The sequence below is a fragment of the Hemiscyllium ocellatum genome, chromosome 42 (assembly GCF_020745735.1).
Source record: "Hemiscyllium ocellatum isolate sHemOce1 chromosome 42, sHemOce1.pat.X.cur, whole genome shotgun sequence".
Lineage (NCBI taxonomy): Eukaryota > Metazoa > Chordata > Chondrichthyes > Orectolobiformes > Hemiscylliidae > Hemiscyllium > Hemiscyllium ocellatum.
The window spans coordinates 15244608-15260254 of record NC_083442.1 but is presented as its reverse complement, the minus strand read 5'-3'; the positions used below and the strand labels follow the sequence as shown (position 1 = coordinate 15260254).

At 41.5% G+C, this 15647-nt stretch overlaps 1 protein-coding gene across 1 annotated transcript in view; it reads left to right on the top strand.

Moving 5' to 3' along the window:
* kti12 (KTI12 chromatin associated homolog) overlaps positions 1 to 14831 on the top strand; it is a 32343-nt gene extending 17512 nt beyond the window's left edge. Inside the window, exons 4-9 of the mRNA XM_060853654.1 lie at positions 3125 to 3180; positions 6124 to 6203; positions 8905 to 9064; positions 11639 to 11701; positions 13596 to 13666; positions 14628 to 14831. Of these exons, the coding sequence (XP_060709637.1) occupies positions 3125 to 3180; positions 6124 to 6203; positions 8905 to 9064; positions 11639 to 11701; positions 13596 to 13666; positions 14628 to 14769 (572 nt within the window). The 3' untranslated portion in view covers positions 14770 to 14831. The remainder of the gene's footprint in view (positions 1 to 3124; positions 3181 to 6123; positions 6204 to 8904; positions 9065 to 11638; positions 11702 to 13595; positions 13667 to 14627) is intronic.
* Positions 14832 to 15647: the final 816 nt, after the last annotated feature.

The following is a 15647-nucleotide window of genomic DNA, read 5'->3' as shown; positions in this document are numbered from 1 at the left end:
ACATATTTCTTTCAAAACAGTGATGGGATTGTTTTTACACCCAGCTGAGGGAATAGGTAGACCTTTGATTTAAAGGTTGATCTTAACAAAGGAACTGCACAGTATTCAGTCTGTGTCGCATTGGAGCGTCAGCACTCTAGGTCTCTGCCTTTTGCTTCTGAACCCACCCCCATTGAGAAAGATTGATTCGGTATTTGTCTGGAGGATCTGTGCCATGTATTCACTGTCTGCTGCTGGTGTATTTTATCAATAGTATATGTTAAATTCCATTAAGTTAGTTGCTTGGTTATTGACTATCTCCAATAATAAAGCTGTAAATAAACAGTGCCATTGTAACCCACTCTGCTCAAAGTGAGACAAGCTGTCAGGTTTCTGGTAACCACAGCTTCAAATATAAGAACCACAATGAAAGGAAAGTCGGGGAGAGGAGTTCTATTTTATTTCTAGTACCTATCTTCTACTGAAGGATAATTTACCTGCAAAAACATAGAAGCATCAATTTACTAATCTCAAGTGTTTCTTAGTTTGTAGCTCACACCTTGCTGATTCATGAGGGTGATGTGAATTTAATTTGATTGTTCCTGGATCCTGATTATCCATGATACAAGTACAGTACAAGTTTCCCAAACCAGCTACCATGATCCTTGCAGGCTTCAGATAGTCCTCTGTCACACTCTGTGGATCTTCTCTTTTTAGGGGCAAATGCAATTAAGATGTGAAGGGTAGGTAGACGTTGACCGGTCCAACATGACTTCGTCTCCTTTGACAGTTGTGAGCAGGGATAATGCAACTGAGTCTTTTAATAAAAATACAGTCTGCCTTCACACATCTGTAAAGCTGTTTCTGACTTCTCTGAACCATGTAGGGTTCTCTGGAGCTGGGCGTGAGAAGCTAAGGAATTTGGCTGACCTGATCAGGTTTCAAAATATGGACGGCAGGTGAATTTGCCCTAAAAAGCCCACAGGAAATTTTGACGGGTGGCAAGTGAGCGAAAATGCTCCCCTGTATGAGTGAGACAGAATCTGAGGAATACACTCCTCCACTTTAGTTTCTGGCTCTCCTGTGCCAACTGCTCCAGCTTCACCACTCACTCGTTTGCCCTACGTTTGCTGCTGTTGCTCCTCGAGACCCACTGTGTGATTGGAAAAGTGCCAAGGGCTGGTGTGTGGGGACTTGTGCGAGGAGGAACTGGAGCAGTTATTCTGACTGCTCCTGCTGTGGCCATCACTAGTGACGTGGAGAGGAGGCAGGTTTGATGAAAGATAAGAAATGGCTCCTGCTGTTGGACACTGATAACTGCAATAAATTGGGACTAGGTTTGCATTTGAGGTTCACATTTGATGGTAGATAAAATAGATAAATTTAGTTATTTAAAGCTCCAAGAATTTTTTTTTTTCAAAGCATTGAGTTTGTACAGCATTTGAGGGCAATATATATCCCGAGTTTGGCTTGGTTAGTAAAGGTTCCTTATGAGATTCTCCAAAAAAAAAGACCTGGGATTCAGGGAAATGACGTTGTGTGTGTCTTGAGCAATATATGCTTTCCCGTATGTTGTGGCTTTAAGCTTCATTGATGGGTGATGGTTGCAGAGGATATTGCAGAATTCTTCCAATTCTGCTTTTGTGAAAGCCCAGACATCTCATCTGTCATCCACATAGCTTCATAATGTTTGGAGTCTGCTTTTTCAAAGCAAACTTTCTGGTCCACCACCATGTATATGTTTATATGAGCAAATATCCTACACGTAGTTGTGCTTTTGATTTGAAGATTAATTATTAAATTTTCTTAAATGGAATAGCTGGGTTATAGCTTCACTTGGTGTGCCTAACTGGAGAAGTTTTAAAAAGATACTTCTGACAGCCTGTACCCTGTCTGATTTAATGTTTGTCCAAAGACTTTCGATGTCCATAGTAAAGAGTATGGCATTGGGGATGTCCAGTTAGATTTAGCCAGCTATAAAGAGTGGTGTGTCTCTTTTAAGGTAGGTAAGATGCTTCTGTGTTAAAGGATTTAAAAGAGCCTTTATTAAAACTGACATGATCAAATAAAAAAGCATTAGCTTGGAAAAAAATTCCGACAGTTTCACTTAAAGCAGTGGTAGTAATAATTTCTCTGTATTCCACTTGTTGTGCAGTTGGACCATTTGGAAGCCCATGGTCCAACTGGGCTTTTTAAAGTACATATTTAATGCAGAAGTATCAAGGGATGGGAAAAAAAAATCCCTTGGATTTGGCTGGGCAAAGTCAAGTAGTGCTAAATGCTTGCAATTAATTTTTAGAAAGGACAGATGTGAGATTTGTTGCCACTAAGTTAACTTGTCTCAAGTAATTAGACTTTTCATTTGGAGATTAAATGTAGATTTATTTACAGTGAGTTAACAAAATGTCATCTTTACAGATTCCCAAGTTAAAAAGTTTAATACATTAAAGTCTTTGTACATAGTGTTTGAGCTACCTCATCTAAAGGAAATCCTTTTTTTCTTTAAAAAAAACTAATGAAATACAGAAGGTGATGTTACTAAATGACTCCACCACCTAATAAAGTAATTTTTAAGAATATAAAAGGAGGTCATGGAAATCACGTGTATTCAGCAGGAATAAAAAAAGGATTGCTCTCGCTCCACGTTCTGTTATCCAATCCGACTGGTGATTTGCTGGACAGAATTTGTCTCGTACATGTGTTCAATCTCCAACTCTTAACAGGAGGATTTTCTCAGGAAAAAAAGACAGCCTTAATTTAGAGTAATTTATATTTTCACTCTTGTTTTCTATGTTCTTATATGTTTATAACTTGCCATCTCTGCTGGGCCAGTGGCCATTGATACAAGGAGAAGACTCCAACTGGGTACAGTGGGGGTAGTGAGGGGGTTGTGGAGCTGAGGACAATATCCAAAGAATGTGTGTGTTGAAGCCACCAATTAAATTTGTCTAAACTGTTGAGTCAGACAGACAGAGAACCAGTGGTAAATTAGCAGCTGAGATGATAATGGGATCTGTCAAACAAAAGTCCAGACCAAAGTGACTTTGCATGTAACATTTCTTCTGAAGTGAAAATATTGACTCACCGTGCCTAATTTTGTTCCAATGATATGCATCTCTGTAACTGTTGTTCTTCTTAAATATAGGCTACAGATATGAACTTTTCTGCCTGGTAAAGCATGCTCAGACTCCACACTGTCTGGTAAGGGGTCATTAATTTTTTTTTTGGGAACCCGTGTGAAAGGTATTGAAAGATCTATACAATATGAAAATGAATTTATTGTACAGCTGCTAGTTCTAGTATGGTAGAATCCAAGGATCTAGACAAAAAAAACTGCAGATGCTGGAATCCAAAGCCGACAGGCAGGAGGCTGGAAGAACACAGCAAGTCAGGCAACATCAGGAGGTGGAGAAGTTGACCTTTTGGGTGTAACTGTCCTTCAGAATACAAGACCCTTGAATTATTGTCCGTCTTCCCACCCACACTTTTTTTGAATTGAGCAAATTGTACTGGAAAATGTGAATTGGAGCTAATTGTATTCACTTATGTTTTCTGATGTATCTTCACAATATTTTGTAAATGGAATGACATACTTTGAATAAAATCCCTTTAGGAATTGTTGCTTTTTATAATTTAAAAAGATCCTTTTTGTCTCCTCATCCTCCTCTTTCGAGTGTAACCCCATGTGGAAAGAATTTTTTTATTTATTTCAAGCCATTGCCATCTACAAGATGTGAGCATCAGTGTTTCATGAGCAGTGAGTTTCTTTCTCTTTATTAACTCCATAGCACCTTGCCTATATTTAATTTTCTCCAGGCTTTTGTTTAATTCAAACTTGATTACACTTGAGAGAACTTAATTTAAGACACACAACAATCTCTGCAGGGAAAAGGAATTGTACATGCATTGTGCTCCATTTTAAATTGAACAAAAGTAGGAAGGACAGTAGCTCTGTTATGAGTTGTCCCTGGTAACTCGCTGATCAATCAGCACAGTTTTGTTTTCCTCATCTGTTGTACCCTTTGACATTTGGTGTTCTTGTGAATGTGAGAATGAGTTGGGAAAGTTCTGGCGACTTTTGCTTTTATAAGCAATACTCAAATTCTCTATCACCAAGCAACAAAATTTAGCCACCACTGTTCTACAGACACACATGGCAGCCAATTTGTACATAGTAAGATCCCACAAACATCAGACGCTGGCTTTTGGTGAACGTCAGGCGAACTCCTCCATATTTCAGAGGGAGTTAATTACGTCTGTCTTATCTTATTCTATCCTAAAGGAGGTTGGTGAGGTAGTGTGATGGTGATGTTCAATGTCAGTCATTCATTGAAACATTGCCTCTCTGACCACAGCCACTGCTGTCCCTGAGCTCCACACATACGCAGTCACACAGCCAGTGGCACAGAATCTTCACCTCAATGCACAGATTGCGTGCAATCCGTTTTCCTTTTTTTGTCTCTCCGTACAGCAATTGTAATGGGACTGTTAAGCACTAAATAGTCAATGCACAACAAAGAAAGATTGCGGGGGACATTGCCCCATCCCAACTTCTTGAAGTCTTCCCTCTACTGCCCGAGGGTGTTTCTCAGATTGCTGAGTCTCCGTTGAAACCATATTGCAATTCAGATGAAGGGCTGGAGCTGAGCCAAAATGCTACTGAGGGACAATGTTCTCCTGACCTGTCCTTCTAGACTATCTCCTGGCCACTGGGTGAAGTGATAGAAACAGGCACTGGAAGAACAATACTACAGTGATTACTGAGAAGAGAAATAAGAGAAAACATTTGAAGTGCAAAATATGGTGCTTTTTTAAATATTAAAAAAAATTTTGCAATTATATTGTGCTTTTCACCACTAGCTTTGCAGCCAGTTATGCTCTTTGAAACATATCAAATTCCTTCACTGTTGCTGGATGAAAAGCCTGGAATTTCCTTCCTAACAGCACTATTTAAATACTTACATTGCAGACTGCAACAATTCAAGAAGGTGGCGAAAGTGAAGATTGCAGATGCTGGTGCTTGAAAAGCGCAGCAGGTCAGGCAGCATCCGAGGAGCAGGAGAATCGACGTTTCGGGCAGGAGCCCTTCATCAACATTCCTGATGAAGGGTTTCTGCCTGAAATGTTGATTTTTTTTTTTCCCTGCTCCTCGGATGCTGTCTGACCTGCTGTGCTTTCCCTGCAACACTGTAATCTTGATTCAATAAAGTGGCCCACGACTACCTTCTGTAGGACAATTGGGATTGGGTCGTACTGCAACGCTCTCATCCCATGAATGATTTTCTTTTGTTTTAACGAACCCACAAAGCACAAGAAATATTGCATCTACCCTTTTATCTCCTCTGTTCACACTGTCCAGGGCCCCAAGCACTCCCTTTGGATAATAGCGCATTTTTCTTTTAAAAAGATACTTTTCAGGATTGTGTTGCAGGTGGTAATGTTCCATGTGCCTGCTGCTCTTGTCTGTCTAAGTGACAGAAAGATCAGAGTGGAAAGGAGAATTGACACAAGTGATCGAACTGAACGGGGAAATTCGCCAAAAGGTTTGGCCTCCTAATTTCATGAAAACCGCTTCATGAGCAATAACTAGAAAGCAGCCCTCCTAACCTATAACTTCCTTGCAGATGTTCATTAGAATAGGGTGAGCTTAAGGAACCCCATCTTGTTTTTTGATTTTGGTCTCAACCTCCTTCGGGATTAATAACTGAATTCAGTTTATTTGGATTCCATACTCTTGCCCCACTTTTCCAGATAGCAGGTGTTAATCCTGATTCTGCCATTCCATTTATACCTGTGTCGACCCAAACTTTTAGTTTTCCCATTATCACCACGTTCACTTTGCATCCTTATCCATTTGTCATTTACTATCTCCACACTTCCACCTATTACTGATCTTTTGCTCCTTTCATCCCTTCCCCTGTTCTTCCTGTCTCCCTCTTTAAAATCTGTTCCATTCATAACTTTTTCCCAATTCCAATCAAATGTCATCAATCTGAAATGTTAACTGTCTAACTTCCCACAGAACTTCTGACCAGGGTGTTTCTGACATGTTCTTTTTAATTTCAGCATCTGGAGTACTGTACTTTTGTTAGTGAAGCCTATTTCCTGTTAAGGATAAGATTGGATTTTTATTTTTGTTTCTAGATTCACTGTGACACTGCTGTCGATGTCTGTTCGTTGTGGAACCGGAACAGAGAGCCAGAGGAGCAGTACTCCCAGAAAATGTGAGCTTGCTACTGCTGTTGTTGTCCTGTTCAGTGTTAAAGCAATGTTGACCAATCTAGTGACATCCAACAGCTGGACCAGCGCATTGGTCTCCGCTGGGAAGCCACTATTTGACTTGGTGTCACTCTTGCCTCCTGTAGTGCTAGATAGATGTCATTTTCTTAACCATCTTGAGATCACAAGTAAATTCTGAGACTATCATTTAGATGGTTCTTCAGTGAACATGTGCGTTCGCATGTTACTTAGAATCATAACTGTTCTAACAGACATGAATTGTGAGCGTGAGTAGCCTATTTGCTCCACTCAGCCTTCTCTGTCATTCTTTAAGATCATAGCTTATCTGGTTGTGCTGCAATTCCAATTTCCTTGTCAATTAAGAATCAATCTAACTTTGCCTTTAAAAATCTGAAATGACCCATTTCCCACTGCTTTCTGGCGAGAGAGTGGTCTCCAGCATTACAGATAGCAAACTTCAGCCAATTCAATTCACTTCACGTGATGTCAAGAAACAGTTGAAAACGCTGGATACTGCAAAAGCTACAGGTCCTGACAACATTCTGGCAATAGTACTGACGACATGTGCTCCAGAACTTGCTCCCCGAGCCAATATGTTCTAGTTCAGCACTGGCTTCAGTGGAAAATTGCCCAGGTATATCCTGTACATAAAAAGCAGGACAATTCCAAAGCTGTCAATTACTGTCCCATCAGACTACCCTCAATCATCAGTCAAGTGATCACCAGTGCTATCAAGTAGCACTTGCTCAGTGATGCTCTTGGGTTCTGCAAAGGCCACTCCGCTCCTGACCTAAATTACAACTTTGGTTCAGACATGGACAGAAGTGAGGTGAGTGTGACAGCATTTAACATCAAGGCTACATTTGACTGAGTGTGGCATCAAGAAACCCTAGAAAACTGGAATCAATGGGTATTGGGGACAAACTCTCCAATGGTCAGAATCATATCTGACACATAGGAAGGCATTCGTGGTAGTTGGAGGTCAGTCATCTCAGCTCCAGGAATCTCTGCAGGAGTTCCTCAGGGTAGTATCTTAGGCCCAACCACCTTCAGCTGCTTAATCAATGCATTTCCCTCCACCATAAGGTCAGAGTGGGGATATTTGCTGATGATTGTCCAATGTTCAGCACCATTCACAACTTGCATTTGCTTTCTTGATAACGTGCTAGAAATGCTGACATTGTGATCCTTGTTGAATAGTTATTGCTTCAGGTTATCTGATGTGTACTGTCTTTTTCTGCTACCCAAAGCCTACCTGAATGGTGTGGTCTGAATCTGTAACTTCTCTCCATTAGAGGAAAGTGAGGTCTGCAGCTGGTGGAGATCAGAGTTGTGTGTGTTGCTGGAAAAGGACAGCAGGTCAGGCAGCATCCGAGGAACAGGAGAATCGACCTCTCAGACGAGAGCCCTTCATCAGGAATCTGAAACATTGATTCTCCTGTTCGAATGCTGCCTGACCTGTGCATTTCCAGCAACACACTCTCTACTCTCCATTAGAATCAAAAGTCCAATCCATAAGTTGATGAATAAGGGGTTCTAAACCTGGTATAAAATGTGGATTTTCATAACCCATTAGTTGTAGTCCACCTGGTTCTTTAGAAATTAAAGATGAGTTCAGATATTTAATGTCCTCCATTTTATGCCGACCAGTCATGGGATCGTAGGACTAACAGCACAGAAACTGACCATTCAGTCAAGCTAGTGTTTGCTGTACAGGTGTCCCCTTCACAAGAAGGGCCACTGAAAAGTAAACTGTTTTCCCACCACAGATGCTGTCAGATGGACAGAGGTTCTCCAGCAATTTCAGTTTTTGTTTCAAAATCTTGTTTCCCAGCCATTTTGACTTTTACTTTATACAGTGTCCCCTTCCACATCGTTCTTTGCTTGCTTTGTAGTTGCGTGGGCCATCTGAGTCCTATTTGAAGGCATGCTACATGGTCTCACTAAAATAAAAAACTCCAGATGTTGGGAATTTGAAACAAAGTGCTGGATAATCTCAGGTCTGGCAGCATCTATGGAGAGAAAATCACCGTTAATGTTTAATATCCTCTGACCCTGCTCCCTCTGGGTGCAAACATTCTCTTGACGTTACTTTGAAGAAAATAAGAGGAGTATCTTCTGTGTCATGGTCAGTATTTATGCCTGGATCCACATGAGGGAGAAAATACTTGTCTGGTCATTATAATTGTGGGAAGTCTGATTACACGAATTGGCTGCTGCATTTTATACATTACAGCATTTCAGCCAGTAACCAGAATTAACATTAGAGTCCAGTGACCTTTTGTTTTTTTTGTCACTGGACTTGTAACATTAACTCTGCTTTTCCTCTATGCATGTTGCAGACCTGCTGAGTTTCTCCAGCAATTTTTGTTTTTGTTTTTATTTTTCGGATTTCCAGCATCTGCAGTTCTTTTGTGCTATTATAATGGTAGCTATACAAAAGAACTTAAGGGCTCTTCATGTGAACACTGGATATGCCCTATAGTCAAAGTCTTTCTCGTTCTAATATGGCCCATTGTCTAATTATGTTTGGTTACGTGTTACTAGTTTATGGAAGGTGCAGTATGAATTCGATGTTACATTGTTCTGTAAAGCCCTCCCAGTCCATGCACTGTTTGCTCTCTAAACCTTTTTTGAGTTGGTTAATTACAGTTCTCTCTTTCTCTGTTTTTGCAATTCCTTAAGTTTCGATGAGCTGGTGATGCGATTTGAGGCCCCAGATTCCCGGAACCGGTGGGATAGTCCATTGTTCACCATCCAGAAAGACGATGCCCTCCCCTTTGAAGCGATATATGATGCAGTCTTCCATAGGAAAGCCCCACCACCCAACCAGTCAACACTGAATGTGAGTGAGGACAGCGAGCGGTGCCTGTATGTGTTTAGAATTGCTAGTAATCTAGTATGGCCTGGTTGATCCAGGGATTAGAGACACACCTCCAGGGCAGTGCTGTGAGTCAAGTCAGCAAGGGGAGATGATTGTAGATTGGTAGTGTACCTGGACTATTAATCCAGAGGTTCAAGCTAATGCTGAGGGCACAAGGTCAAAATCTACCACATCATCTGGTGGAAGTTGGATTCTATTAATACTGAGCGTAGAATTTAAAGAGCAGTTGAAGGCTTGTGGTTTTGTGATGTCTCTTTCAGAACCCTCATTTGTTTTTGTCACTGTGACCTGTGGGATTGTTGCGTCATCATACAGGTCACTCTGGTATGATGCGTTTCGGTAACACAATTGGCTGTAATGCGATTTGACAAATTGTGAACCGTGTTTGGATAACGCAAATTTTCTGCTGAATGAGTATAGCGATTTTCTATCATGATCTTGTGCAATGCAATTTTATATAATAGCTTTTCCATAGCACGATTTTCAATAGTGCAGGGTAGCAGAGGAAAGAAGCTATCCTGTTATAGTAGAACAGCCTCTACTCCTGGCTTTCTTCAAGCCTCCCTCGTTCCATGACTCAATGTTGTTTTTATACCTGGTTTTTAAAATTTTTCTCCCTCTTCTTACCCCTGATTTCTCCTTCAATTGTTGCTAGGACGTGGTTACCAGGTCTCTGTCTCCATTTCAAAGAACTATCATCGATTATCAGAAAAAGGGCCATGCTTTTCAAAGATTAATACATTTCTACATTTCTAGATACTAACGATATCTAAGGACACGGAGGTAGTACAGGAAAATGTGGGATTGAGGTAGAAGGCCACCCATGGCTTAGTTGAATGGCAGAGAGGGTTTGAGGATCCAAATGGCTCCCTCCTGATCCAATTTCTTCTGTTCCTAATACCCTTTACAGAAGGAAATGTCCTGGCAATTGTTGTCAGCAGATAACTGAGCACCAGGGCAGGGACAAACCTGCAGATATACTGCCTTCGTCGTTTGACAAGGTTATACATGGTAGACTGGTTTACAAGATTAGATCACATAGAATACAGGCAGATTTAAAAAGGACCTAAGGGGTAACTTTTTCACACAGATGGTGGTGTGTATATGGAATGAGCTGCCAGAGGAAGTGGTGGAGACTGGTACAATTACAACATTTAAAATGCATCTGGATGGGTATATGAATAGAAAGGGATATGGTCCAAGTGCTGGCAAATGGGACTAGATTAATTTGGGGTATCTGGTTGCCCTGGATGAGTTGGACCAAGGGGTCTGTTTCCGTGCTGTATATCTCTGACTCTATGTTCATGAAAGGTTGAATCATAGAAGACAACCATTGGACCCATCATGCCTGCAGCAGCTCATCAAATCAACATCATTACCTAGTGTCAATCTTCAGTTTTCTCCACACATCCTTGCAAACTATTTTCATTCAAATAATCATCCAGTGCCTCTTAAATGCCTCAATCTAGCATATTGCTTGTGAATTGGTTGAAGGTTTGTTTTTAAATTGGCATTTGATGGAGCACAGATGAAAGTTGCATCACAGGTAGACCAGGTCATTAAGGCAGCGTTTAGTATATTCATTACTGAGACCATTGAGTACAGGCCTTGAGATGTCATGTGAGGCCACTTTTTGAGTACTGTGTACAGTGCTGATTGCCCTGCGAGATTGGCCAGAACGTTGCTGGGACTGGAGGGTTTGAGTTATAAGGAGAGACTGGGATTCTTTCCACTGGAGGATAGGAGATTGTGGGGAGACCTTTTATAGAGATTTGTAAAATCATGAGAGGCAAAGATAAGGTGAATAGCAATGATCTTTTCCCTTGGATGGGGGATTTCAAAACAGGGGGAGCATATCATTGAGGTGAGAGAAGGAAGATTTTAAAAGGGACCTGAGGGGCAGCTTTTTCTCAAAGGTTGGTTAGTGTGTGGAATAACCTACCAGAGGAAGTGGTAGTTGCAGGTACAGTTACAACATTTAAAACACATTTGGACAGGTACATGAATCGGAAAAGTTTAGAGGGATATGGGACACGTTCATTTTAGAAACTGGCTGGCATGGACAGGTTGGACCGAGGGGTCTGTTTCCGTTCCGTATGATTTGAGGAGTTTTGATGGAATTAATGAAGAAAAGCTGATCTGATTAGCAGGAAACCTGGTAACCAGAGGATCCAGATTTAAGATAATTGGTCAGGGAGAAAATGAGGGTTTTTTTCACCCATGGGTTTATCATCTAGAATAATGCTGAAAGCAGGTTTAACAGAAAAGGTCAAAAGGAACTTCAGTGCATGCTGGATAAGGGACTGAACAGTGTAGGATTAACTGAAAAGCTCCTTTAAAGAGCTGGGCTCAATGGACTGAACAGCCTCCCTTAAAAGTTGAATTCCATGAATTGTGTGAAGTGTTGGCCTTTTACAGATCATCAGGCATGGGCTAGAGGTACTGGGTAGGGCATGTGCGATTGTTGTCTTTCTGTTCTTTAGTTCCAATAATTAAGCCACAATTAATGTTTATCCTTTTAATGTTCATTTTCAGCAACCACTTTCATCAACAAACTTCTTGTATGAGTTGGATCGAGTTACACAGGAGATGGTCACGGTGAGTTTTGTTTTGGGAGGAATTGTTCGTGTTGGGTGGAAAAGTAATTCCTCAGGGAGAGACAGTAGGGTAATAGTAATGTCACTGCTCCAGTAATGCTGAGGACATTGGCAGCTGGTGGAGTTTAAATTCAATTACTTTTTTTAAAATCTGGAATTGAAAGCTAGTTCTACAGATAGCTTAGTAATAAGCTTTTATTAATTGACACAAAATCTCATCTGGTTCACGAATTTCCTTTGGGAGGAAATCTGCCATCCTTACCTAGTAGTCTGACCGATATGTGACTCCAGACCTGCAGCAACATGGTTGACTCTGAAATGGCCCAGCAAACTACTCAGTTCAAAGGTAATTAAGAATGGGCAGCTAATGATTCTGTTGCCAGCAACTCTCATTTGAATCAAATAATTTAAAAACAAACTTCAAAAAAGTGTTGTTTACTCTGAAACACATTGAGCTGTCTTCAGTAGGTCATATTCTTTTACCTGAGTCAGTCACCTTCCAGGTAGAGTCACACTCCAAGGTTTGAGCACAAAACTGAACGCTGTCTCTCTCTCTGCTCCACTGATTGAGTTGCTGCCTTTTGCTGAGACCTTAAACTGGTCCTCGCAGTGGATGTTAAACATTCTATTGTTATTTTGCAGACCCTATTTAACCTTGAACCAATGTCACAAAAACAGGTTATCATATTGCTGGCTTTGGGAGCTTGCTGTACATGAATTAGCTACTGTATTTCCTACATTAAGTGCTTTGTGATGTCCAGTGGTCACAAGAAAGGGTTTTATAAATACATATTTAAAGAGTTATTTTCAGTAAACTTCAGGTGGATAATGTTGCACATCAGTCATCGTTTAGACCCTATTCATCATTATTAAGTTTATGAATCACTTGCTTCCATTTCTCTCACTAGCCGTTCTGAGTGGATACTGATTCAATGCCTCACTGGGGAGCTGGATCTAAACTGTTTCCACCTTGTAATTGAGGGAGTTTTGGCTGATTGAGGTGACGGCGCATTATTGTCACCCATCATTGCTATCAGCCCTTTCAGTACTTTGCTTTTCTTTTTGTGCTCAAGTTGGGTGGGAAAAGGATAATCAAACTGTTCCTTTGATGGTGTCCTCCTCCTCCTCCTCTGTCTGTCTCCTCATGGTGTATGAGCTGGGAGTAGGATGAATATTCAAGCTGTCAACCTGAATCCCACGCCTTCACAACACTGCTTCCTCATGTACCAAGATGTTATTCCCATTAACCCACTTCCCTGGACTTTCTTTCCTGTCGCTGTTGTCCAAAGGCCTGCCTGAGCAAGGTGGGAATTTAGAGACAAATTTTGGGGGCAGTTTTGTGCAGAGAAAACACGGTGGCACAGTGGTTAGCACTGCTGCCTCACAGCGCCTGTAGACCCGGGTTCAATTCCTGACTCAGGCGACTGACTGTGTGGAGTTTGCACGTTCTCCCCGTGTCTGCGTGGGTTTCCTCCGGGTGCTCCGGTTTCCTCCCACAGTCCAAAGATGTGCGGGTCAGGTGAATTGGCCAAGCTAAATTGCCCGTAGTGTTAGGTAGGGGGTAAATGTAGGGGTATGGGTGGGTTGCGCTTCGGCGGGTCGGTGTGGACTTGTTGGGCCGAAGGGCCTGTTTCCACACTGTAAGTCTAATCTAATCTAAAAAACACATCCCATAAAAGTGGTTGAGAGATGACCCAAACTACCTTCGTACAGGATCTTTCCAGCTAATGGACAGAGTGGGAGCTGGGTTTAAATACAGGTCACGTTAATGGGTCAGAACCTAATCCACTACGCCCTGTTTACACTGTCTTCCATTAGCATACCATTGTTGCTTCACTTTTTAATGTTAATTGTCAAAATATGCATTTTGAAATGTTGTTCCTTTAAACTTTTAGACCATATTAAACACACAGAAGACGAGTGTACCTGGAGACCTGATAACGGTGCCTGGAGCCAATGTGAAGATATCCTTTATAAAATGCTTTTAAATTTTAAAAATATCATTTTGGATCCTTTTGTAATGATAGCACACTTGCCTCTGAGTCAGAAGGTGTGTGCTGAAGCTACACTTGAGGGGCTCGAGTACAGCATCTCGCTAACACTTGATTGAGTGGGAAGAAAACTGTTTGATAGAGTTCACTGTGTGAACTGTGAGGTCATCTATGTTGGCTTTTGGCAGAACAGATCACATCCTCTAAAGGCTGAGGAGCTGGGGGCTGTCAGGAGCTGAGAGATTTAGGTGCCAGATACAGAAGTCACTAAAAGCCTCCAGGCAGACACACAGAGAGCTAATGGAGTCTCGCCATTATCTCAAGGGTTCTGTTTTTGTGTGACATTCTTTCTCAGCTGTGAGTGGGATATAGCTTTCAGCTCTGGGAACAGCACTTTAGGCGAGATGTAATACTATAATGGAAGTGTTGCAGCAGAAAATTCACCAGATTTAGACATTTTCATCAGCTTGTTCAGACGTGTTATGGCAAAGCCTCGAAGCTGGTGGGGCTTGAACGTGGGCTGCCTTGCCCAGAGATATGGATACTACCACTCCGTCACGGGAGCCCTTTTTTGGGCTTAAGATTAAGTTAAGGACTGGGTTGGTGAGACTAGATCTGCATAGCTGCCTCTTCTAGTGCAGTACTGATACCTTTAAACAGGGAGTTTGTCAGATTTCCTTGGGTGGATTTATAAGTTCTGCCACTATTTGGAGAGGAATGGGAAAGCTGCACTTCACATGTTTCCACTGTCTACAAAGTCTGTAACAGCTGTCCAAAGGCATGACAGAAGTGCAAATTTTATTTACTTCTGAGTCAACAGATATTTGCTTTTTCCCCAAATTGTGACACTATAGCAATTGCCGAAAGTTTCAAATGTTGTTTGGTGGAGCAGGTTATTCAATGAAACGATTTCTTTCCTTAATCTTGATGACACATTGAGCTGACCCGAAACCTGCAAATGGCTGAACTTCGTAAACTGAGGCGGCAGTTCATCAGCTACACCAAGATGCACCCAACCGAGAATATCGGACAGATAGCAAATATGTTTGTACAGTACATTAACCGCAGCCTACACTAGCGAGCAAAGTGGCAGATTGTGACATGGATTACTTTAATATAATTAAAATGTTTTTAGACCAAGGTCATTTTCTTGATTGCCTGTCCAGTTGAAAATATTGATGCTTCAAACCAGGGCACTTTTGTCTCGCAAGGGTCTTCTTACTATTTACTGGAGGGTGAAGAAGTAAAAACAATGTTGGAGAAACTCAGCAGCTCTGGCAGTATCTTTGTAGAGAGAGACTGTTAACGTTTTGATAAACACTGTAAGACATGGGAGCAGGCCATTCAGTCCATCTGTTCTGCTATTCAGAGAACTTGGCTGATCTGATAATCCTCCATTCCATTTTTCAAATAACTCATTCCCATACTGATTCAAAAACCTGTCTACCTTTGCCTTGAATATACTAAGACCCAGCCTGACCGCCCTCTACAGGAAAGAATTCTACAAGGTCACTAGCCTGTGAGAGAACACGATTTCTCCATTTGTCTTAAATGAGTTATTATTCTGAGATTATACCCTCTAGCCCTAGATTCTCCCCACTAAGGGGAAAAGACCTTCCTGCATCTATCCTTAGAAGTCCCCTTACAATCTTGTGTGTTCTGACAAGTTCATCTTTCATTCGGCTAAGCTCCAGTGATTATGGGCCCAACTTCTCCTCAAGGATCAAAGGCAGATGAATTTAGAGGTTGGATTAGTGCAGTAACTATGATATTGTAACTATTGCAGACACTTGGTTGTGAGAGACGGAAGACCGGCAGTTTGATAATTCAGGCGAGATAGGAATGTAAAAAGTGTGGGGGAGTTGTTACTCATTAGGGAGAATATCACGACTGTACAAAGGAGGACACCTCGAAGGGTTCATCCAGCAAAATCGTATGGGTAGAGCTCAAGAATAG